The sequence below is a fragment of the Abramis brama genome (genome assembly GCF_963993115.1).
Source record: "Abramis brama genome assembly, chromosome: 7".
NCBI classification, from domain to species: domain Eukaryota; kingdom Metazoa; phylum Chordata; class Actinopteri; order Cypriniformes; family Leuciscidae; genus Abramis; species Abramis brama.
The window spans coordinates 36992667-37019373 of record NC_139969.1 but is presented as its reverse complement, the minus strand read 5'-3'; the positions used below and the strand labels follow the sequence as shown (position 1 = coordinate 37019373).

Genomic DNA, 26707 nt, shown 5'->3' with positions numbered 1-26707 from the left:
AAGAGCGTGATCATATATAATGTGACGCTAGCAAAGGGATGACAAAAAAATGTATGCTGCGTTAATTGTGTTAAATATTTACCACTGAGTCTTCTCCTCCCATTTCTACCAGAAAGACTCGGGAGGCAAAATAACGTAACAAGTATACATTTATTAACAGCCCAGCATTATGATATAAAGTTCTTTGGCGTAGGCCCCGTCCGTAGCTCGCAATCCGAGTGTACGGAATCTGCATTTCCTGCCTGAAGACAAAAGCAGGGGCGCAGCCGATCCCCTGGGAGGTATGGGAAGGGACCATCCTGGTGGTGGTGGGGAAGATGGAGGGGAAGGTACCATCCTGGTGGTGGTGGGGGAGGATGGAGGTGAATGTAGGCGTCCGCATCTGCGAACTCAGACGTGTAAGTACCGATTTTTTTATACTACAAGTATTAGAACATGATTGGATAGATGAGAAGGTAATAAGTGACATAACAATTGAGTCTTCCTGGCAGAATTTACACTAAAGCTTTCATTTCTACCAGAAAGACTTGGGAGGCAAAATAAAGTAACAAGTATGCATTTATTAACAGCCCAGCAAGCAAGTATTATGATATAAAGTTATAAAGATATAAAGCCCCATCCGTAGCTCGCAATGTAAAGGGTACGGAATCTGCATTTCCTGCCTTTAGACGAAGGCAGGGGTGCAGCCGACCCCCAAGAATAGGTGGAGGAAATAATTCCTTCCAGACGGAGCCCACCCCCGAAGAACTGTAAAGAAAAAGTATACCCACCAGTCGTGTATCCTGTGGTTCCTAAAACATAGAAAGTAAAATGAGCATGACAAACATAGCAACGTGGAAGGCCTCATAGACCAATAGCTTAATTAGTAAAAAGGGCCACTTTCATCAATGTGAGAAACCGTGAACCTGTAAGGTTCTACATGAAGACATGTTGAATGGAAAGCAAGGGAGCTGGGGAAGAGTAGAACGTTAAACCGAGAATGAGAGGCTAACATAGCTACATAGAGACAAGGCCTTGATAGACCACACAGAGACAAGGCTGTGATAGACCACACAGAGCCAGGCCACACAGGACAAGACCACAATAGGCCACAAGGCCACTAAAGGCCACACAGAGACGAGGTCGCACAGAGACAATGGCCATTAAGCCACATAGAGATAATGTCACGTTAGCCACTCAGACTGGAAATGCAAGCTAAGACTATCGACAGGATAGATGAGTAATATGTGTGAGCATGACACCACCAACAGTATTTGCATGAGGATTACCTTAATCATTGCTGGAAAGGGCTTGCTGAGCTTAGAGGATGATTTTGGAATGGGGTCTTTTATATGATTCGAATGCAGAGGAAGACCATCTGCCCAGGATCTTGATAGCTGACATAGAAACACCGCGTTCAGCCGCTTTAGTGCTGCTGCGATCCTGAAGGAGTGTCCGGTATAATGAGAGGGAGATAGACTGCAGCTTTTAAAGACAGTAACTAGATGAGTCCTGAACCAGGCCTTAGAGAGAGGTGCTCCGTTAGATAGGATAAATAGGAGGGAGTGATCTGAGGATCTAGGACGGATTTTAAGGAATTTAATCATGGATGAGAAGGGACAGAAACTGCTATTAATTTTAGAAATTTTTAATATGATACCAGATCCTTGAGAGTCATTCTCAGAGTGCTTAAGAAAATAAATTAGGTGAGAATCGTAATTCAGAAAAGGAAAGACCACGGGCAGGATCAAATTGTTTTGTTACTGATGTGAATTCCCCTGGACTGTTCGGACGCTCTTGCTTACTGCTCCGCACTTTGCTCTATCGCTTTTATATTTTATCTTCTATATTTTTATATTTTATCTCCTTTTATCACCTAATTTTAACTTCAGCAAACAGCACAGTGCTCAAACGACAAAGTTTGGATTATTACAAAAACGCAGAATTCTTTTACCCGACCAGCTTACATTCCGGGGAAAGGAAAACATAACTGCCTACATTCATAAGGATAAGAGAGAAAATGCCTCTTCTGGTTCAAGAATCTACTTGCTGCACTAACTGCCACAGACTTTTACAAAGGATTGCAGTTCTTGAAACAAAGTTACTTACGGGACCACCAAACCAGACGGAACACACAACAGAGCTTCGTCATGGACACCCTCAGCATTTAGCCAGTGACTCCCATGAAACTAGTGCTCCTCGACAGGTAGAGAAATAAGCCGACTTACAGATCGATGGCACAAACAGGGAGCGAGACCCAAAGGCACTCGAGACATCAGATTGTCACGAGCCTCACATATTGCCACAGTAGCATCCTCTACCCCAGACACAGCTCTGACAAGGATTGCAAACACTGGTCTCCTACCACCGCCTATACATCTTGAGAACAGATTTGAAGAAAATGGAAGAACTGGTGTATGCTGGAACCAAACTATCCCACTCTTTTGCTGCAAGCCCCCAGATATCAACCAAAAAACGGCATGCACCGCAACCACCAAAGCCTGCGGGCCCAGCTCGCCCTCCCCCTCCTTCTGTGAGAGCTCTTCGGCCACAACGCCAGGGCCCTCACCCTCCTCCATCTGCTCGAGGTGAACCAAAAACAACTGATACCAGCTCTCAGTAATATGTGTTGGGTCCCCGTTATGATAACAGTAACTTTCTCAAATGTTTACAGAACAAGCAGGAACCCAGTGTGCCTGTAGCTTTCTCTATTGTTGTTCTATTACAAGATAGAAAGTCTAAGGCCTTCAATAGCCGTACAGCAAACCCAACTAATCTGCTGCCTATTACACGTCAAACTAAGATTGCTGTGTGGACAAAAAGTAAGACTGTTAAGTTAGCACTTTTAAACATCCACTCACTTAAAAATAAATCACTTCTAGTCAACGACTTAATAACCACAAACAACCTGTGTTTTATGCTTCTAAATGAAACCTGGCTAGAAGACAGCTGCAGTGCAACAATCCTCAATGAAACAGCCCCTCCTAACTTTACTTTTATGAGTGTGTGCAGAGCTGTTAAGAGAGGTGGGGGTCTAGCTGCTCTTTTTAAAGATATCTATCAATGTAAGCAATTACCCGTCTTTCGAATATCTGGGTATTGTGTTAAAAGGTGCTCCACGCATTTTACTTATTATTATTTACAGGCCTCCAAAATACTCTCAGACAGCAAGTGCAGTGAGTTTGCTTCTTTCTTCTCTGAGAAAATCAATTATATCAGAAAGGTGATCAGCACATCCTTAAGTTGCGCTGGGGTCAGACAGATCAGACCACCTGAGAAAGTAGTAACTTTGTCTGATTTCAAAGAAAATGATGGCAAATTTTTGGAAGAAACCGTACAGCACCTTAAAACATCAACCTGCGCCCTTGACACACTTCCCACATCTTTTTTCAAAAGTGTTTAGTACCAGATCTTCTAGAAGTGGTAAATGCCTCACTTCTCTCTGGGAGTTTTCCAAACTCCCTGAAAACTGCAGTTGTCAAGCCTCCTGAAAAAGAGCAATCTGGATAAGACCATATTAAGCAACTATAGACCGATCTCAAATCTTCCTTTCATAGGCAAGATCATTGAAAAAGTTGTTTTCAATCAGCTGAACAAATTCTTAAGCTCAAATGGATACTTTGACAATTTTCAATCTGGTTTCCGACCGCACCACAGCACAGAGACAGCGCTCATAAAGATAATAAACAATATTTGCTTAAATACTGATTCAGGCAAATTATCAGTGCTGGTACTACTCGACCTCAGTGCTGCATTTGACACTGTCGATCATAACATACTTCTTGACAGGCTGGAAAACTGGGTGGGACTTTCTGGGATAGTCCTAAAATGGTTCAGGTCATACTTAGATGGGAGAGGTTATTATGTGAGTATAGGAGACCATAAGTCTGAGTGGACATCCATGACATGCGGAGTCCCTCAAGGCTCAATTCTTGCGCCACTCCTGTTCAACCTGTATATGCTCCCAATGAGCCAAATAATGAAAAAGAACCAAATTGCTTACCACAGCTATGCAGACGACACACAGCTCTATTTAGCCCTATCGCCTAACGATTACAGCCCCATTGACTCCCTGTGCCAATGCATTGATGAAGTCAACAGCTGGATGTGCCAAAACTTTCTTCAGTTAAACAAAGACAAGACTGAAGTCATTGCATTTGGAAACAAAGATGAAGTTCTCAAGGTGAACGCATACCTTCACTCTAGGGGTCAAACAACTAAAAATCAAGTCAGGAATCTTGGTGTGTCACTAGAGTCAGACCTTAGTTTCAGTAGTCATGTCAAAGCAATAACTAAATCAGCATACTATCATCTGAAAAATATTGCAAGAATTAGATGCTTTGTTTCCAGACAAGACTTAGATAAACTTGTTCATGCTTTCATCACCAGCAGGGTGGATTATTGTAATGGACTCCTCACTGGCCTTCCCAAAAAGACCATAAGACAGTTGCAGCTCATACAGAACGCTGCCACCAGGATTCTGAGCAGAACCAGAAAATATGAACATATCACACCAGTCCTCAGGTCTTTACACTGGCTCCCAGTTAGATTTAGGATTGATTTTAAAGTATTTAGGATTGATTTTAAAGTATTTTTACTGGTATATAAATCATTCAATGGCCTAGGACCTCAATACATTGCAGATATGCTCACTGAATATAAACCCAACAGATCACTCAGATCATTAGGATCATATCAGCTAGAAATATCAAGGGTTCACTCTAAGCATGGTGAGTCCGCTTTTAGCTATTATGCCAGCAGCAGCTGGAACCAGCTTCCAGAAGAGATCAGATGTGCTCCTACAGTAGTCACTTTCAAATCCAGACTCAAAACACTTCTGTTTAGCTATGCATTTAATGAATGAGCACTGTGCCACTGTTCGTCCGAATGTTTGTACTGTACTGTATTTTATTTTATTTTTAACTGTTTTAATTATTCTTATTTCGTTTTATTATTTTAATTTATTCTATGTAAAGCACTTTGAATTGCCATTGTGTATGAAATGTTCTATATAAATAAACTTGCCTTGCCTTGCCTTGCCTTGCCTTAGACGCATAAATCCGTAAAAAGCAGATGGAAACACGGCCTCTAGCAAAATATTAGTATACTTGGAAAAGAGACCATTACGGACGGAGATGATTAATCTTTGCAGTAAAGGCAAGGTAAAAGGCAGCCGTTTATCTGGGGAATTGCTAGAGGATTTAGCTATGCCTTTGAGTAATAAGAGAATGGAAGTAGCAGTGAAAAGACTTGGAAAATCAGGATTGAAATACTTTGCGTAAAATGTAATTGTTTTTAAATGTTTTTAAATTAAATTAAATGTAATTGTTTAAAAAGACAAGAAAGGAGCAGACTGTTGTGATCAAGATCGGAAATAAAGGAATCTGAAAGGAAAAACAAAACATTCAAAACGAAGACCAAGCGGAAGTGTAAGCTTTAAATGTGGAAGGAGCTACGCCTTTAGAGATGTAATGTCTGGCTGATTTAAGCAAATCGTCTAATTTAACGTTATTACTGCTAGGGAAGGGCAGGGTGTTGGATCTGTGTTGGCTGAAGGGCAAAGCTGTCTGAAAGCCTGAAAACGAAAGCGAGAGAGCGCATCAGCAATGACGCCGCAGTGGCCGGGGATATGAGCAGCCTTAATTATGAAGTTAAAAATGACTGATTGCCAGATTAAATGTCTCAAAAAAGGCATAATCGTCTGGCAAGACGATCTACCTTTGTTGATGATGGCAATGGTGGCTTCGTTGTCACAAAACATCATGATACGTTTCCTCGACCATACTGAACCCCAAATAGCAGCTACAGCTACAGCTACAGCTAGAGGATAAATCTCATAGAGCGCGGATGAAATGGAGCAGGAAGCTGTCTTGGGAAAATTGTTTGGCCATTTTTCAGCAAACCACTGCCCTTGAAAGAATCCCCCGAATCCAATAGAGGGGGGGGCGGCGTCGGCGAATAGATGTAAATCTACGGGTGATTCGAAAGCATCATTGTAGAAAAAAGAAATACCGTTCCAATCATTTAACAAACGGGTCCAAAAACTGATATCAGACAGACATCCTTCGTCTAGCTGGAGCGGATCGCTTAAATTTGGCACGGAATGAGCCAGTGTTAGCAAGTGAGAAATAAAAGCCCTGCCTTGAGGGATAATACTCATGGCAAAATTTAGGTGACCGAGCAGAGAAAGCATGTCACGCTTCAAAACGACGCGCAAAGAGGAAAAAGATTCCAGAAAGGACCTGATTCTTAAAGCTTTTTGTGTGGAAGAGAAGCTTGCATTTTTATTGTATTGAGAGAAATGCCTAAGAATTCTAGCGAAGTAGAGGGGCCCAGTGTTTTTTCTTCAGAGAGGGGAACGCCAACGTCGCTGAAAATCTGTTTAAGTATGTCGAGGATAGAAGATTGGGAAGATGTAAAATCGATCAGCAAAAAATCAAGTAAATGCAAGACAAAAGAAAGCTTACAGACATTCAGCAGGTTCCAACACAGTGCTTCGGAAAGACTATTAAAGATATGAGGGCTACTTCTACACCCGAATGTGAGCCTTACAGCAAAATAAAATTTTGAATTCCATTTGACTCCAAAAAGTGGCCAAACTGAGGGGTGAATTGGCATGGTTTTAAAAGTGTCTGTGATGTTGGCTTTAGCTAACCAAGCGCCTTGACCAGCTAACTTAACTGGATAGCATTGTCAACCGAGGCGTAATGTAGAGAGAAAGGTGTTAAGGGAATACATTCATTAACGAAGACATGTCAAATATAAGACGTTTTTTGCCGGAATATTTACGTGTTGCGACGCCGATGGAATTGATCCGAAATGGAGAGAAAGGAGAAGCGAAAGGGCCAATGACAAATCCTTTATTAACCTCTTTTTCTAGCAGGGCTGAAACCACGTCAGGTTCAGTTATAGTTGATTGCAATTTTTTTGTTACAAAAGAGGTGGTGAGATGGGAAAGGATGCCCACCCAAAACCCTTGGGACAAACCGGTGATTAAATAGTCAACGAAGGACGGATCAGGGTGAGAAAAGAGGTAGCGTGAAAGGTTTGGAACGTTAATAGGAGTTGATGGGTGTCTATTCAGATTTTTTTCCGAATTGGGGCTTCGGAACCCCGTGGGGGGTTGTGGGTCTGTACCGGCGTGGACAGACTGATTTCGGGTGCGGATCTCTGCAGACACTACAAATGTGAGCTAATTTACAATTAGAAAAAGAACAAACAGACTCATTAAAATTATTACATAGAGGAACACCGTTGAATTCTGTAACAGGGGTGACCTTTCAGCACCACGGAAAGCATGACTAGCGAATGGTTTAGGGCAAAATGATGCCGAGTGTCCATGAGAGCTACAAATAGCGCAAGCCAAGATTTTTTGGGCGCCGAAATGACGGACGAGCAGTTTAGTGTCAATAATGGACCAGTCTAATCTTGAGTTAAAAAGAGTGATGAAGGAGGCAGATTTAGCAGAGAATATCTTATGGCATTCATAAAATAAAGTGCCCCCGTATCTTTGGTTGAAGTCCACCATCATAGCTAAACAGAGGTCTAACTCTTCCCTATGATATGGAAAAACTTGCCACAAAACATCTCTGAAAATGCTAAAAGCAATTACAAATTCGGCAACCGAAAGATTGCGTTGCAAATGGCGATCGGAAGTTTTGAGGAGGACTGCCACGTCGCCACAGTCAACCATTTTCCTGTCAGCTGCAGGCGAAGGAAGCAGTAATGTAGCCAAGTTTATATCCTTACCTTGGATGATATTAGCTCTAAGATGGGGACAAAACGCCTACCGAAAGCTTGTGCTGGAGCTGCTGTGGAGAGATTGAAGTTTGAAGAAGCAGGTGGAGCGGAAACATCTTGGAATGGCGTCTGAACCGTGTAGAGAGAAACTGGCAGAGTAGCTGATGTCGATGGCACACTCGGGGGATCGCTTAATGCAGGCAGCCGTGGTTCTTTTTGCTGGATGAGGATGATTTTGCAGTTCTCTTCCTGCCGGCTTGTTTTTGCTGAGCTGTCGATGTTGAGGCTTTTGGGGTCGTAGAAATGGTAACTGGTGGATTACCCAGGGTGTTTTGGGCCAGAAGAAGCAGATCCTGTCTTGATAGTCCTTGGCTGATGGGTATGCCGGCGGCCTCGAGAGTGCTGATCATACTCTCCGAAGACCACCTGCGCCCATAGGGAGTCACGGCACTGAATACGCGAACGCGATTTCATGTTAATCAGTTCATCGATAAATGAATGCAGGAGAGTCTGTTCTAATATCTGTGGGTTTTGTAGCAGGGGCCTTGTTCACATTGCTAAGGGTCCATAAAACCAACTTATCTGATCATGGCCATGGTAACCCAGACCTTCTTGCCCTGTTTGGGGGGAGGTGGCCACAGATCCCCAGAGTGATTTCTTTTGTTCATTTCATTTGTTCATTATCATTTGTTAAACTATAACAAATACTTGTGTCTGACTTGTCTCAGTCGTTACAACTGTAAAGCTGCTTTGAAACAATCTGTATTGTAAAAAGTGTTATATAAATAAAGATGATTTGACTTGACTTAAACTTGCAAAAGGAATTACAGAGAAAAGTTATGTACCCCATGTTTTGTTCCTGACATGAAATGGTCCATCATATGCTCAATCCATTGTCTTTAAGTTGTGATAAGACCAACTTGGTCAGAGACAAGGCATCAAAGTGTTGAGTCATTGCCATTGGAACAAGCCTCTCTTTCACACAGTTTGTCTTGTCCACATTACGCAGCACAATTGAAATGTTCTCACATCCAGTGGGATCTTTGGTGCCTTTCATTCTTAATGTGTACAACTCATCTCCAATTTCTTTGACTATCTCTTCTGTTACAATTTTGCTCATGTTTTCAATCATTTCATTCTGGATATTATTTGAGGTGTATTTGGCATTGAATGGCATTGTGCTGAATTATGAATTGATGTTATTGTGATCTTTGAAGTAGTCCATAAAAACAAAACTTCCACAAAAAATTCCACAGCCTTCCAGATCATAAAAAGGCAGCTGGTTCACAGCTATGAATTTGATTATGTCCACAATAGCTGATAGATAGGCACGGTTGCTTTCAAGCTGATGTGAATTAACAAGTGATGAAATCTCAGTTCCTTTCTTGACTCTAGAGAGCCTCTCCTTCCACAGCAGCATTGCTGACATGTGTTCTGCTGGATTAATGCCCTTTTAGACCCTTATTTTGAATTAGGGCATGGTGCCAACTGTTGTAGCCAGTGGTTATGAATGCATCATCTGTCCCAGCTGTGTCAAATTTATGACACACATAACAAAATGCAGCATCCCGTTCAACAGAATATTCCAGCCACTCTCTATTTTTTAACCAAGAGTTACTAAATTAATGGCTATTTCCACTGCCGCTAAATGATCAACTGGGGTATTTTAAGGGCTTCTCATCACCCATGTCACTCAACACCATCGGCCATGGCACTTGCTGGGGTTTGTGGCCCATGTGAGCAGGGGTGTCGTGTGGTACGAGTGAGGTAGTAGGGCGGGGTACGCTGCTGCTGCTGCTGTCATTGGCAGGCGGTGTCATTTGAACGTCTTTGGATGTGGAGGTTTGGGCTTTCTTTAGCCAATTTCTTTTGTCCATAATGAGAATTATTCATACGCAACATGGACAGTGAATAGTTTTTCAGCTAACGAATTTCCTGAGCGGGACACACAAACAAGTGGGCAATTAAAGAGATAGCTTTACCTATGCACATCACGATCGCAAAAGGACACAACCAATCAAATGCATTAAACATGGAAGCATACCATTTTTCGTCATAATAATAAAAATCATGTTAATGGATTTATTTTGTGAATACATGTAAGTATGTGAATCTGTTTGTGCTTCTATTGTCATTTATAATCTCGTCTACATATGTGCTATTAATAATTTCATCTGAGGGTGCTTTTTTTTCACATTGTGTATATACAGTATATATATTTATATATATACAATATATAATACAAATATATTATGACGGATCGACTGCCTCTCCCTGGTAATCAGCACCTCCCCGTCCCTTAATTCGCCACCAATTGTTAGGTTCCTGACTGGAGTGGGTGTGATGGGAGAGGAGGGGCGCTGAAGAGGAGAATTGTCGGCGTGTGATGAAGCACACCTGAAGATAATGAAGCCTCATCACCGCCACTGTTAAATGCTGAGTGTGCCTCTCCTCGAGAGACCGGTTCTCTCGCATGCATGCTGGTGTCCTCGTGGGTCCAGGAAGGGAGCGCGGAGGGATTCCCGCGCCGTCGGAGATGTGAGTCGCCGGATCCGCGGTCCGGAATGGAGAATCATGCGTGATGCTGCTGACAGGTTAGGATGGCGTTTAATCTCCTCAACAGCCTCAACAGTCCCATTTAGCCAGTTGTTAGCAACCGCCTTTTTAAAGAAACGTAACAGCTTCAAAAAAATCACTATTGGGGTAATACTGATGTATTTTATGCCGTAAAATAAAATGGGAAAGTATCTTGAGCTTGTGTTCAACACAGACCTTATTTCAGCCATTTAACCAAATCCCCATTCAAAAAACCCATTGACTTCGGGACGATGGAACCGGAAGTGCTAAAATGCTTAATCACTTCTGCTTTTTGACTTACAAAGTGATGTCATACCTACTTCATGTTTTAAAATTGACAAAATATTTGTGCTGGGTTTTTTTGTCGTATTTGCAACATTTGTATTATCGCAACACTAAGGAACATTTTTTACCTTAAAATAATGTTTCCAAAATCGTATCAGTGGTTCATCAAGTCGTAACGGGTGAAAGGCACTTCTGGATTCGCTTTGCAGCCCTATATCTGCTATAACCACACCATGCAAGTTTGCCAAACCGGGTCACGTTTCTGTAGTTCGAATGAGACATAAGAAAACTACAAATTTGACTTGCTTTGCGTCAAGCGTTACAATAGTCATTATTTAGTTTTCCTTCGTTTCTGATGTCGCAATACATCATACTTTCATGAAATCATGCAACATACTCTACCTTGTCAGTGGACATCGTTCATTCCAAAGCCGGTGCTAGATAAACAGCGAGTGTGTGTGCGACAGTAGGTAATGGACAATTCCGTTTCCAACCTGTAGGGCGACCGAAGAGGAAAAGTTCCTTAGTGTTGCTTTAATTACGCATTTACTTATTTACTTAAACAAGAGTTTTTGCTACTGTTTGGAGAACAGATATCAGGAAAGTTTCTGGCAAAGTGGCCAACCTAGTTCAAACTGAGAGTAATCAGTAGCTGCGTTTCCATTACCCTTCAAATTGTGCAAATTGAAATTGCGAATTGAAAATACGCCCAATGGAAACACGTCAATTTCGCAAAAACTCCCATTTATCGCAAAAAAGTTTTTACGCTCGCATGAGGTGGTTTTTCAGGCAATTCGAAAAATAAATATTTCGCAAAACTGCAATGGAAACAGTTTTTGCACATTTGCAGGTCACCTGACATAGATGACGCGGTATGTTTGGACAGAATACGAGACAGAGCTCTTTATTAAATTCATATAAGACAAAAGAATTACAGGAATAATGGATTCTAAACCTCAAATAAATGCCACAATCAAGACCTCGAAGCAGATATGAGGGAGAAACACCCAGAAACACCTCATATGTGCCGCTCACAAGTATAATAAGGGTCGTTCCTTACCATTAATGCTTGGAAAACACATCTCCTTCGATTAATAATAATGGCTAGTGCAGTGGCTGGGATATAGTACATAAACCTACCAACGTCCGTTACCATGGTTTTTGGAATGATTTTACTTATCGCGAGAGGAAAAATGAAGTTTTAGTCGCATAACATCAGTTAATGGAAATGCCGTCATTTCGCAATAGTTTTTTGTCGACATTTAGAAAAAATCGCAAAAGTTTTGCGCAAATCTGTAATGGAAACGCACCTAATGACAGCAAAGGATTGTTCTCCAATCATCACATTGGGGAACTCATCAAAGATGCTCAGCGTGAACCTGGTGATGGTAAGGTTTAACAAATAATTTGAATATTTTATATATTTAAATGTAAATCACTAAACAAAGTGTTTTCTTGGTCTCTGTTTTAGACTCAACATGGTAGGAAAGTGACCTGTCTGCCTTACAAAAGGCCACAGGAAGGCACCAAAGATCTGAGATTTATTAAGGTGTCTTAATGTGTTTTTAATTTATTTAGAAATCCATTAATTCAAAATAAAATACCAAAAGCATTCAGAGGTTCTTCATTATTGTCGACATTAAATCATTTCGTGCAAGGCTCAGATGGCTGCAGCAGCATTTGATGAACTCTTTAAGGCACACTTTGAGCACACTTTGTGCACATCACACCATGAAAGTCTGACAAACTTCTACATGTTCATCCAAATGGCATTGTACTACATAGATGCTGGAACCTTAAAAGAAAGACCAAGAGTCAGAGAACTGAGGGCAAGATTTCTCAGTGGAAATAAGTGATTTAAGGCAGGGTCAAAGCATGTTTACATGTTTTATTTGTAAAATTTCTCATGGGAATTCCTCTCTGATTTTTGGCATTTGAAACTTCTACACTGACTTTACCCTGGGAAGCTCTTGAGTTAACGATGTGTAGAGTCACATACTCTGGTTTCAAAAAACATTTAATCAATGTTCATGGTGATTGAACAGTCCATAATGTGGTGTGAATAAGGGCGAGTTCAGTGGAGTTTGTGAAAGAACTTTAGAGCTGAATGTCAGTGAAGTTGACTCAATACCTTTGACTTCACAACATGATACTGCAGTGCTTGAAGCAACAAGAATTTCAGCTTACAAGCATCAAGAGTTGCTAACAGTACAGTTCAGCATGTAGTTATTTCAACTGAGGAGTTGGTAAATGATATTCAATACAAGAGAGACAATTTTGAGAAGTTTTTCATCAGTTCTGGGTAGTGAAGAAATCAGTCAGAAAGTTGAAGCCGAAATTTGATGACATGGATAATCCCTTCACCATCTTCAACATTGAGTCTAAACGGATGAAGTACTATAGAGTGTGCGATATGATTTACAATGAGACAAAACAACATGAATCTTTACCCAAGTCCCGGTTATGGATAAGTTTGTATATGTTCCAGTTCTAAAAACACTTCAATCCATGTTTAAAAATAAGTATTTCAAGTTGTTCAACAAGCAAGTAAATACACTGAGGATATTTATGAAGACATTTGTGATGGAGAATACATCAAAACTCATTCACAAGACAAACATGCATTACAGCGTCAGCTGTACTATGATGACTTTGAGACCGCTAATCCCTTGGGATCAAAAAAGGGCATTCATAAACTCGGTTGCATTTATTTTATTTTATGGAATCTTCCAGCAAAATTTAACTCTGTTTTCATGAACATCCATATTATTTCTTTGTTTCATTCTGAAGACTTGAAGAAATATGGATTTAATGCTGTTCTTCAACCTCTTGTTGATGACCTCATGGTTTTAGAGACTCAAATAATTCACACTGCTCTATATGACACCCCTTTAAGAGAGACCATTGTACAGGTAACAGGGTACAACTTGGCCCTTGATGGACTATTTGGATTTGTGGAGTCTTTTAGTGCAACATTACTTAACATCATTTTACGGAATCTTCCACCAAAATTTAACTCTGTTTTCATGAACATCCATATTATTTCTTGTTTCATTCTGAAGACTTGAAGAAATATGGATTTAATGCTGTTCTTCAACCTCTTGTTGATGACCTCATGATTTTACCAGCATACCAGCATCGCAATTAATTCCCTGCGGCCACAGACCAAGCTATAAAACCCCTTACAGGCAAGCTCAAGAGCTTGGTATTCCTATGAACACCTTTGAGGGAATATCATCATAGACATGTAAGATCATTAAGCATCTCAAGAACAGAGACCTTAACAAGAGGACTCTGAGAGAGAGAAGGCCTAACTTTGTTCTCTATTTAGGCCAGCATCCAAGGAGTCTCACAGAGATCCTAACACTCTGAACTTCTGTTCAGACAGCCCTGAAGAATGGAGGATTTAATAAGAGGCCTAGCAATGCTCTAACCAAAAGGCAGTAGCCAAAAAAGCTATGCTCTGGTCTACGTGCAGAAGCCAAGGACGCTCGCAGAGAGCCAAACCACTTAGCCTATGGCTGAGCTCATGGGACAGAGGCCTCTGCACTACACCTATCAAGGAGGCTACATAACAGAGCCAGCAGCTCGACACAATATTGGGCAGAGCTCAGGGGAGTTGAGGCCTCTAACAGAACGACTCTCTATAGCGAGAGGAGGCTTAACAATACTCCGGTTTAAGTCCAATAGCCAAGGAGGCTCACGGAGAGTCTAGCAACTTAGCCCCTGGCTGAGCCCAAAGGATGGAGGCCTTGGCATAATGACTCTCTCTCCCAAGAGAGAGGAGGCCTAGCTACATTCAACACCTGTCAAGGAGGCTTCATATAGGGCCCAGCAACTTGACACTAGTCAGAGCTCAGGGAGTGGAGGCCTAAACAGGAAGGCTCTATATAGTGAGCGGAGGCCTGACGATACCCCATCCCAGTCTTGCTCTAAGTACAGAGGCCTTAGCATGACAACTTTCTAAAGCGAGAGGAGGCCTACTATGCCCAACGCCAAGAATAGCCATCAAGGAGGGGCACAGAGCGCCTAGCAACTAAATACTGCTGCCCAGGCGAAGCTCTGAGGAGTGGAGTCCTCAGCCTCACTCTGTAAAGGCAGTAGTCAAGGAGACTCACAGAGAGCCTAACAACTTGACACTATTGCCTGGCCAAGCTCTAAGGATGGTGGCCTGAATATGGCAACTCTCTAAAGTAAGAGAAGGCCTATCGGCATCCTATGCTCAGATCAGGCTAACCAAGGAGACTTCTCAAAGCCTAACAACTGAGACTCGCTGTCTGGGTGGAGCTCTAGGGAGTGGAGGTCTCAGAAGAATGTGCTTCTTTAATGAGAGGTGGCCTAACAATGCTCCAGTACTGTAAAGGCAGTAGCCAAGGAGGCTCACAGAAAGCCTAACAACTTGGCATACCGCCTAGCTGAGCTCTGAGGACTGAGACCTCAGCATAACTCTCTAAAGCGAGAGGCTGCCTGACAACGTACCTCGCTCAGGACAGCTTACCAAGGAGGTTGACAGAAAAAAAAATAACGACTCGATACTGCTATCCAGGTGGAGCTCTGTTATTTACAGGAGCAGGGGAGTTATATCCAGAAATAAATGTTTTCCATAAAGTCTGTCTCATGCCGCCAAACCAGATCTAATCTGTCATTGGTGCAGGCATAACTTTCCATAACTCATAATTGTTATAATAATAACAATTACTACACTTTTTGTCTCTGATTCCTCAGAATTAGATACATACATAGAACAATAGAATATTTGAGCCAAGAGGAGCCAAAAAAGGAAACTTCCTGTTCTACTTGTCCCTGCTCTGCCTGGAAGCCCCACGCTCAATCCCGCCTAACTGTAATGGCTTTTTACGGGACCCAAACTGCAGAGTGCAGGCGATCAACTATCATCCCTCAGGAGAGAGTCATGCACAGGTGGAACCAATTACTGCGACCGCAAAAAGTGCACATTTTACCCCCTCGATAGTCAAACGCACTAGTTCAAACGTCAGATTCTCTGATCACTCACTGCTCAAAAGCATCATACGAGAATAGACACGAATAGACATATTTCACAGGTGCCCTTTCATACTCATCGGTCACACCAGTGGTGATTTCATAGGCTGCCGCCTGCCAATATCAATTCATGTTTAGATTCATTCTTCATACACCAGTCATGCCAGAGGCATTCCCCATAGCGCCCTCTAGACTAGAGGACGCAGCGTGAGTTCCCTTTCGAAAAGGAACTATCATAATAGTGTTAAACTGTCCCTCTTTACACTGCTGTCAAGGAACAATTATCTCCCTGTGGTGTGGACCAGAGTTGTTTTTTTAACTCGACACAGTGTAAATATAACTCACTCATAGTGTTGAACAAGTAACTCTGAAAATATTGGGACAATATGTTCACTCGTTTGGAGTTGATTTTAATTCTACTAGAGTTGAATTAACACTGTCAATTTTGCTGTGTACTTCCAGATTTTGCGGAGGTTAAATTACATCCAAATATGGCTTGTCTTGGACATTAAACTACCCGGCTAAAAACAGGCCCACTCCGGCACTGTCTGAGGATACTGCACAGAGGGTTTTTTCTTTTTATCAAACAAGAAAGATTATTTGTTAAGACTTGGTTCTGTACACATTTTCTGGGACAGGACACCAAAAGCTGAAGAGGGGGAAAAAAGCCAGACCAAAATAGATTGCTGGTTACCAGAGCAATCGTATGGTGATTCATTTCACCAACAGAGGGAGCTGCAAGCTTGTCGAACTCAACTTTAATTTTGTGAAAGTGAAAATATTAAAAGTATTAAAGTAAAGTTTCCTATAGTGACATTTTAGAGTGAAAATTACTTCTGGAATGAGAAAAAAAAATGGATTTCATCCCTCGAGAATTGGTGCATGGATCAAAGGAAGTTGGGCTTTCCCACAATAAAATTGCTTTTTATTGGTTTATTTAAAGCCATCCCTTAGTAACAATGAACCGTCATCGTATTCACATCATGTGCTTTTTTTATGTGCATACATATGGAATGGTTTATATTTTTTTTCAAGGAACGTACAAAAACCATTTAACGATAAACAGACATGGGGGATACATGTAACAGATCTTTCTATATCTTCATATACATGTTTTCAGAAGACAGAAAAAAATCATACAAGGTACAGTAAAGCATTAGATTCTGCAAATAACTTTTTTTCAGACTAAGGGATTTTTTTTAATACATTTCTTATTTCTTGTAATTTACAAAAAATACATAAACTCAAATAGACTAACTTAGCTTTATGTAAATTAAACTTCCCAGGGAGAATTATTAACTTTAATGTGTTGTCAATTATAATAGTCTAAGAAAAGGACCATATGTCATTTATTGCAACTCGTTTGTAAAATATATCAAAAATCATCATAGATATCTGTTTCCAAAAGTCTGCAGAATAGTTACAGTTACAAAATAAATGTGTGACAGTTTGAGGTTCAAGGTTGCAAGAAGAGCATTGTGGTGAGATGTCTTCTTTGTTTTTATTAAGAAAAGCATCGCAAGGATAACATCTATGCAGTATTTTGAAATGAACGTATTTATTATGCAATTACGCAATAAAAACTTATTTCTTTCTGACCATATTATAAGTGCTTTTGGGTAACAACTAGGATCTTAAGTGAGATACTTTCTAATGTAAAAATTATTACATTTCTTATCCAAAATATTAATACCTCCAATAAAAAAAATATATATATAATAATTATAATGGAGATGTGTTCACAAGATGAAGCATTTTAAATGAGATGCTTTTCACAAGAAAATGGTTATCTCTATATAGATATGTACTTAGACAACATATATTGGTTATTCCACAGTATGCATGAGTGTGGAGAAAAATTATGTTTAAAGGCTAATTTCCAAGCTTCTAGCAATTGCTTATGAAAAGACAGTTTAATGGGAAGTTACAATAGCAGCATTTATACAATTTCTAAAAACCATATACAATTCTCCTGGGCCAAACAATGTTTAAAAATTATATTAAGGGTATATTAAGGGTACTGAAATCAAGAGCAATAATGACATTCGTTTGAAAAATCGTTTTTCTTTTTACATATTCAGTCCTGTTTTTCAAAATAAACTTAAGGCTCTATCAATATCTAAGCACATGTTAAGCACATTTTTTGCTTTGTGTAAACACTTGGAGAAATTAGTTTCAACCCTTTCAGATGGACATTTGCTAATTAAAATACCAAGATATTTTATTGTTTGTTTCATCTTAATGCCACATACATCTTAAATGTCAAAATTAATTGTCATAAGAAAGGCCAGAGGCAATCGAGAACAATACATTCAGAGGTCACTCTTCTGCCACGACTGACTCACGTGCGGCCGTTACTATTTATAAAGTTTTAAATGTGGATATTTTTCTTTCAAAAACTATAGTGGACGTTATCAAGTACACTCATTCAATCCCACAAGGCACTACAATAATGAATGTACAACCTATGTACCCCCAACGGCTAAATACTACCCATAATGCACCGTGAGAGTCACACACCGAATGAAGTCCCGCATCTGACCAGAAGATGGCGCCCACTGCTGAATCATCCATCTGTTTTCCAAACCGCTATTCCAATATGGCTACAGCGTAATAGGGTCACCTGTTATTTGTTTTGTCCAAACTTTTACTGTTTTGTCCACTCTGTTACTGTTTTGTCCAACCTATTACTGTTTTGTCCAACCTGTTACTGTTTTGTCCACTCTGTTACGGTTTTGTCCAACCTGTTATTGTTTTGTCCACTCTGTTACTGTTTTGTCCAACCTGTTAATGTTTTGTCCACCCTGTTATTGATTTGTCCAACCTGTTACTGTTTTGTCCACCCTGTTACGGTTTTGTCCAACCTGTTATTGTTTTGTCCACTCTGTTACGGTTTTGTCCAACCTGTTATTGTTTTGTCCACTCTGTTACTGTTTTGTCCAACCTGTTAATGTTTTGTCCACCCTGTTATTGATTTGTCCAACCTGTTACTGTTTTGTCCACCCTATTACGGTTTTGTCCAACCTTTTACTGTTTTATCCTAACTGTTACTGTTTAGTCCAATCTGTTACTGTTTTGACCAACCTGTTACTGTTTTGTCCACCCTGTTATTTGTTTTGTCCACTCTGTTACTGTTTTGTCCACCCTGTTATTTGTTTTTTCCACCCTGTTATTTTCTTGTCCAACCTTTTACTGTTTTGTCCACCCTGTTATTATTTTGTCCAAGTTACCCTGTTAAGCTTCTTTTTTTTTCTTTTTTTTCAAAGGGAAAAAGGTAAAATGATTGTGAGAAAGTAAGTACAATTCAAATATTTATATTGACACAATATTTATATAATATTTAAACAATACAAATATTTATATTTTCTGGTCATTTATTAACTGATATGCTTTTTAAAGGGTCAAAGGTACATCATAAATTAGAAACATAATTATATAAAATGTTGTTCATTTGTCCCTGACAGGGTGGACATTTTTGATCTTCCATTTCATTTATTTTGTTTAATCAATGGTTACATTTATTTACCCTGAGCTTGACCAAAATCATTTTTCAAATGTTTTACATCACCCTATCATGACTACACAACAATGTATTCTAAAAACTGAGTTTGATTTTCTATTTTATGATGGCCATAAAGTCACAGAATCCCAGGAATGACCCAATATCATACAGGTAGGCATATATTCCCTTTTAATTGATTATTAAATTGTTTAATTAAGGTTTATACATAGTTTCCTTGACAGAGTTTAAGATAAATAGTTTCATCTTACTTGTGCAGCTGCCAGTTTCCTAAGTTTCAAATAAATATTAAACAGCAAGCACAAACTAAACAAAAGCGTCAGGCCTTCCGGCACACTCAGTGTCCAAATTCACTCATCTGTTTTCATTCACTCCTTCAAGTGAACTATATTAGACCAATGTATGGAATAATGAATGAGGGGCTGATTTCAAACACAGCCCTATATTGTTTGAGAGGGGAGGTTAACATTTCTGATTGAAGATTAGGAGTGCACATTAATAAAAAATAAAAAATAATGATGATGATGTGGATCATAAACACTGCGACATTCTGTAATAAAATAAGAATTGTCCATTTTGATTTCATGGTGACTGTAAATACAGTTAGAAAAAGTTAAAAAATTATTTGTAAAATATTTTTTTTTATATTCTCATATCTATTTTGTTTTATTTATGTATATTTATATGTTATACTTGGATGTTTTTGTAAAGTTATAATTTTGTTATAATATAATATTGTTTTGACCTGTTTGCAATATTTTAGATATAATATTCCATTTATTTTTCTTAGTGTGATTTTTGGTGAATTGTATTAAAACCAGTTACCAGGATCATGACCTCGAAATATTAATTATAATAATAGTTTATGGATGAGTCTGGGCGCTCGAGCGTACAGCTACAGGCGCCAGATTGTAACTATACTTGTTCCGGCCGGTAGGTGGGGCTGTCAGCCGGCAGATTCAACAAGTTCAATAACTGAGTCAATCAGAGAGCCCTGTGGAGAGGACAATTGACGAAAACACATTTTGTAATGACAGTTACTTAGTAAAACCATGGTTCATTTTCGTAAGGGAATCACAGTCACAAATTTCTTTGTGCAGATGTTTTGTTTTGTTTTTTTTGTTTTTTGTTTTTTTTTACAGCAAATGCTCATCACACACAATCAGTCTAAATTCACTCCATTAATTAGTCTTTATCCTTTATTTCGGGGAGCTTCACATTAGTCTACCGGTGTGATCGTTTATTTAATCATATTTTTAAATCTGTAGGCTATGTGAAGAAAACTTTGTCCGATGATGGAGATATTTCAGCAGAAACAGCTGGCAGGTGAGACGAGTTTCTTAAGACATTGTCCTTTCCTCTTTAAATGTGAAGAACGTGATAAAGAAAATAAAAAATAAAAAATCATTGAGTGTCCACTGTGGCGCGTCCGTAACTCTTTAGCAACCGTGTTCACTCTGATCAACTGAAATTAACATGACAACTGCAGAAAACAGCCTGATTCGCAACTCTGGCCCTCGAGGTCCACTTTCCGGCGAAATTTAACTCCAACTATAACCAAACACACCTGAACAAGCTAATCAAGGCTACTAAGTATTAGCTTTGTTGTTTATTCAAGCTCATTGCGTCACTGAATGGCTATTTCCATCAACTGAATTATAATTTGTAATGAATACATGCATATCAGCAGACACGGTGTATACACTGTAAAAAAAAAAATTAAATCCTTAAATTTTTAAGTACAATCAACTTGAATGCTTAAGTCATTTCAACTTAAATTACATCAAACTGACTTAAAAAAATTAGTTGAATCTTGTAAAAAAGTAGAAAATTGCTTAACTTATTTTGATGACTTAAAGCAATGTAAAAACATATGTTGTCATAACTTATTGATCATATCATTTTTTACAGTGTATAGGCTAGGCTACTTTTGAATACGGTTACTAAAGAATACAATAAGGACATTAAAGCCGATTCAAACTGTATTGGAAAGCAAGTTTTACTAAAGCGTTCTAAAGTTTTTCACTTAGAAAACGCGTTATTCTTTAGAACGCTTTATTTTTTAGAACGCATTGCTATTAAAGTGTCTTGATAATTAGGTTGGACAAATTCTGTTTGAATATGCTTATGTAAGGGCTTTAAATTCATGCACTTTTTAAAAAAAGTAAAATTGTACGTAATATTAAAGATTTGGAAAAAATAGCCTACCACTTGTAAAATTATTTAACAGTGTACTTTTTAAGAGTAAAATATATCCTAAGACATGGACGTTTATTGCAGTATACTACATTTACATTTATAGGATAGTAATTATATTTACTTAAAAAGGATTAGGGTTGGACGACTGAAGTGTTATTATTTGACAAAAGATTATATTGATTTTTTTTTTTTTTTTATCAGAGAGGAGCATTTTTTAATACTAGAAAAAGTTTCGTTTTAGTTGTGTATGATTTTGAGAGAAGAAAAAAAAAAGAATGTAGGCCTACATAAAGTAATGCTTAAACGTATTTTCTAATAAGTCTGAAACATAATTTAAGGATTACACATTATTATGAATTATGACTTTACACCGTATTTGATGTAACAGTAGATGGCGACATTGCACCATGTTGAACTTTTAAAACTTCAGTAGGTCTGCGAGTAGGCCTGCATATGAGCAGAGAAAACCTCCACGCGCTTTTTCACTCTCTCTATTCGTTCTTCTCGTTGATCATTAATAATCAAATTCAGCTATAAGAATTGGCCCCCGCTTTTATTTGATTGTTATTGATTTTATGTCACTAAGATTCCGTGCTTAAGTTTATTGAGATCGAATTGAGAAATTTGCTTTTATCCGTTTTATTTCTAATTTGTATGCGTCATTTAGAATGCGCCTTCGATCGAGTTTTACAAAATTACTGTGATTATATTGGTCATAATTTGGTCGAAAGTGTCACTTTCTTTGTTTGTCAGAGTTATGTTGTCTTAACTGTCGTAACCCAGTTTCATGGTTTATTATCTCTACTGTATCCGTTTATACATGTTTATTTTTACAACAATCCAAGAAGGACGTTTTCTTTTCTCCTGAAGTGCGTATTTCAGTGTGAAGAAGCCAGTTATTTTTATGTCTAAAATGTACTTTTAAAGGCAATTGCATAAATAAATACAATGAACAAAAATATTGCTGGTTCAAATATTTTTTGCGGTTTTTTTATCCAGACAAACAAACAAGTCATTTAAATATTAAGCAATACAAGGATTAATACACTTACTGATTTTGAGAATACATCGTTTTATTGTACTGTACATAACTGTTTTGTCAACTTGTTAAACTACTAAAAGTGCAATCATTATTATTCTATGATGGTTTCCGTAGGCCTCTTTCCTTTTACACAAGAAATTACCCACAGATCCACACATTCACCCCTGAACATATAAGAGGTGGGAAAAGAAACACACATAAGATTTAGACAAAATAAGATGATTTGTGTTGAAGTGGGTTTGTGAAGCATCAAATCCCACACCACTGAATTCCCTCAATTCTGTATTTCGCGCGCGGTGTTGCTGAGTGCATCTAAAATAACAAGGTTTCATTTTACTACGACTTTATTATGCTCAGTTATTGAACATATTCCCCTCTCATCCTCATTGCAAATGTGCTCAATTCATACAAAAGACTTGGCTATTGATTATGGACTGGGATAAACCCGTTTTTCGTGTCTCCTTTTTGCAGAAGTTTCGAGGTTTTTCCAAGATAGTAAATATATTTCATAAGTTTTCCATCACTCCCTCTGGAGATCAGTTCATTTCTTCCTTCATGGTTTCTCTCAGTGAGATCATTTGTTCTTCGTCGATAACTGATGTGCATCAAGCACACACACAATCTCGTCATTTCCGAGCTCAGTCCGTACTTGAGGATTTATGATTAACATTACATAACGCATGGCTTGACATCTTGACAGACTCCCTGGTGATGATGCAGCTGATGGTGATAATAGGATCCACTGCTGGGGGGATGAAACGACGTGATGCCGTTGAAGTTCAGCACAAAGTCTTTTCTGTCACAGACTGGCGATGAGTGGCTTTGGTATCGAGACATTCCTATTGACGAAAATCAAAGACAATTATTAATATATAATATCGCCAACGAAAGTGGGCTTGCACTCTTCTTAGAAGTGCATGCTTTCTATCACACTGTCAGTTTACAGCAATTGGATATTATTTTTTATGTTTAGAAGACATGCTTTTTATCCACACAAACGATGTATTGTATAGTCATTTCAAAGCCATTTCAGTCTTTAAAGAACAATGGCAATGTTTTTTTTATATTATTGTTATAAATATTTGTAAATTAATAATAATATTATTTAAAATTGAAATAATATTAAATTGCTGTTCAATCAATATTCAGTTCCCTATTTTGTTTGGTTCAACGCATTATTAGAATTTAGCAACTATTAATTTTCTAATTAACATTTTTAAAAACATATTTTTGGGTCACCTGAATCTATCTACCTCTTTAGTTTTTAAAATAAAGGTTCTTTACTGGCATTGATGGAAGAACATGAAGAACATTAATGGAACATTTCCATTCCACAAAATGATCTTTACAGTGCAAACAGGTTCTTTAGATTTTTATTTTTTATTTTTTATGGTCTTCACTCTAAAGAAAATTCGTCATTTCTTAAGAACTGATCATTGAAAGGTTCTCTAGGGAACCCAAAATGGTTCTTCTATTGCATTCTGCGAAAAGCTCATTTTGGAACCTTTTTTAAAAAAAAGACTGAGTTTTCATTACCAATCCACTGGCAAAGGCGGCATTGTTTTCGTAACCTTAAGAAATGATTGGGAAAAAACGCACTGAGGCCTTCTGCGTCAGACATTTGCTATTTTCCTAATTAGACTGTTTCTCCTAAACAGAATTGCAGGAAAATCCACTTCTTAATTGCCACGCACAAATTTTGATTCATAACATCGGGCCAGAAACACTTTTTAGGCCTCTGAAAAGAATTTACTTATACTTTTCCTACTTTGAGGGAATAAAAACAAGAATGATTGTACAGTACATGTGATTCGTGGCTTTTTCAAATAACATATTGTATTATTTTTGTAAATGAATATGGATGAATAGGTAGGCTATAACGGAAACAATAATTGTGATAAACATGTATAGCATGTTTAAAAACACTGATGAAGTGCTTCGATACGCATTGCTACATCGAGAAAAAATATAGGCTTGAGTAAATTGTTAAAACACGTGCTTTTGTAGCCTACAAACATGATTTTAAGATCGATTTGCGTGCTTAAATTGTGTGGTATTTAGTCAGGCTTTCTTTAAACGAGAATTTATTTAAGAAAAAAAAACAAGTTGGTTACACTTTATTTTAAGGTGTCTTTATTAGACTATAATTATACATTAAAGTACTGAGTAATATTAAGTAACTACACTGTAAAAAATTATATGATCAATAAGTTATGACATGTTTTTACATTGCTATAAATCAAAATAAGTTAAGCTATTTTCTAATTATTAATTTTTTATAAGTTAAACAAGATTCAACTCGTTTTTGAAAAGTCAGTTTAACGTAATTTAAGTTGAAATGACTTAAAAATCCAAGTTGATTGTACTTAAAAATTGAAGGCAGCATTTTTTTTAACAGTGTACATGGATTAGGGTTTGGTTTGATTTGGCTTAATGTTAGTTGCTTGTAATTATGCATAATTTACTACATGTAACATGTAACAAGGACACTGTAAGATAAAGCGTTGCAATTGTTTTTTTAGAATAACAGCGGGTACATAAATCCTGATGAACTTTATATGCGTATATTACAGCGAGCGTGTGTGCAGTGGCGCTTCACCTGAGATGTCGGCCGAGTCTCTGCCGTTGTGATGCAGGTAGCTTTGCTCCAGAGAGGCGTACGGAGGCATGCTCGAGTGTAATCCAGAGGAGGTCGGGCTGCTGGAGGTCAGTGGCTGCTGTTTTATGTAAGGAGACACTCCTGATGAAGCCCAGTGTGCAGAGGCGGCTCCATACGGCGAGTGGCACTCCAGAGAGCCGCTCATGGCCGCCGGGGGAGAGTGAAGCGGGCTGTTGCTGCTGTCCGGCCCGTACTCGCCGTTAGAAGCGACTTGACACGCCGTCATGTACGTGGAGCCCGGACTCGATGACATGTGTGAGACATGATGCCCTGCACTGAGGCCATCGTAACCCGCGTGAACGCCAGGCACCGCGTTGGTCATCATGTCCAGGTTATAGCCGTTGGCGTGGCAGGCCAGAGACGAGGAGGGCGACTGGAAGTCAAAGTTCTGCGGCAGCATTGAAGCCCCGAAGCCGATCCCGTTCATCATGCGGTACATGGGTTTGAGAGCCTGGCACTTCCTTCGGAAACCGCGGGGCCTGCGTCGAAAAGAGCCCTCCTCGAACATGAACTCGCTCCCGGGGTCGATCGTCCAATAATGGCCTTTACCCGGCCGCCCGAGGCCCTTGGGAAGTTTGATGAAACATTCGTTGAGAGACAAATTGTGTCTGACGGAATTTTTCCAGCCCTGGTAGGAACCCCTAAAGAACGGGAAGCGAGCCTGGAGGAACTGATAGATTTCACTCAGCGTCAGCCTTTTGGTCGGAGAGCTCTGTATCGCCATGACTATAAGAGCGATGTAGGAGTAAGGTGGCTTTTCAGGGCGTCTCATGCCCGAGTTGGACTTTTTGCCTTTGGTGCCGGTCGCAGTCGTGCTCTCCAGCGCGGTCGGTGTGCTCTGGAGCGCCGAGTGCATCGCGCCGCTGGACGCCGGGCTGGATCTGAGAGGAGGCGGCGGGTCAAGCTGTTGCTGAGGGCTTTCCGTCGTCATTGCTAAAGCCTTGCAGCTGAATGGATGTAAAACGACGGGGTCAGTCTTTAAAAAAAAAAAAAAAAAACGCACCCCAGGCTAGAAAAGAAAGGAGAAAACGATAGGTACTCCAAGAATCTCTGTTAAAAGCCTGCAGTGACTCCTCTTCAAGGCGGCCGAGGTCAGTGCGCCACAACTGTGCTCTGCTCGCAGGACGCGCTCCTCGCTGAAGCCACCAGCTGTGTGTCGCCAGGATAGCGACCCCTCCTTAGTCTCTTGGTGGCCATCGTGAAGACTAATCCTTTAAGAGAAGGAAACTCAATGCTCCAGAGTCCTCTGGCGCAAAGACGTGCGGCCAAACAAAACGCGACCACCTATCAATTCGTAAATCTCTCTCTGCCCCCTAGATCCCCACTAAATTCCTCCCAAGAAATCTCCTCAAACTGTGAAGACCCACCCCTTTCCATGTCTGGCATGCCTCCAGCTATCGGTCTGGCAGGAGGCTGTGCAGAGTCCGAGTGGAGAGACTCCCCACCTCCCCTCTGACAACCTAAATACACGCAATAACGCCATTTATCAAGCCTAGTCCGACATTTCAATCAACAGCGCCACACGCCAAACACCGGGGCGAACGCTGTCAGACCTCCAGTAATTAATGGCGTGTTTTGGTGAGAGTTCTGGCACTAATAGATGGGAGGCTGAAATAGGAACGCACTTCTTGTGAGTATTGCTCACGCGTTTGACCAACGAAAGAACAGCCGGATAACGTGCGAAGTAAAGGTTCGTTGCTTCGCC

The 26707-nt window shown here is 39.6% G+C and overlaps 1 protein-coding gene across 1 annotated transcript; it reads right to left on the bottom strand.

The window, feature by feature from the left end:
• Positions 1 to 22264: 22264 nt before the first annotated feature.
• Positions 22265 to 26315, bottom strand: foxf2a (forkhead box F2a). Its single transcript, XM_084120455.1, has 2 exons — positions 24943 to 26315; positions 22265 to 23182 (listed from the first exon to the last, which is right to left on the bottom strand). The coding sequence occupies exons 1-2, from the start codon at positions 25931 to 25933 to the stop codon at positions 23013 to 23015; spliced, it is 1161 nt and encodes a 386-aa protein (XP_083976581.1). The 5' UTR covers positions 25934 to 26315; the 3' UTR covers positions 22265 to 23012.
• Positions 26316 to 26707: the final 392 nt, after the last annotated feature.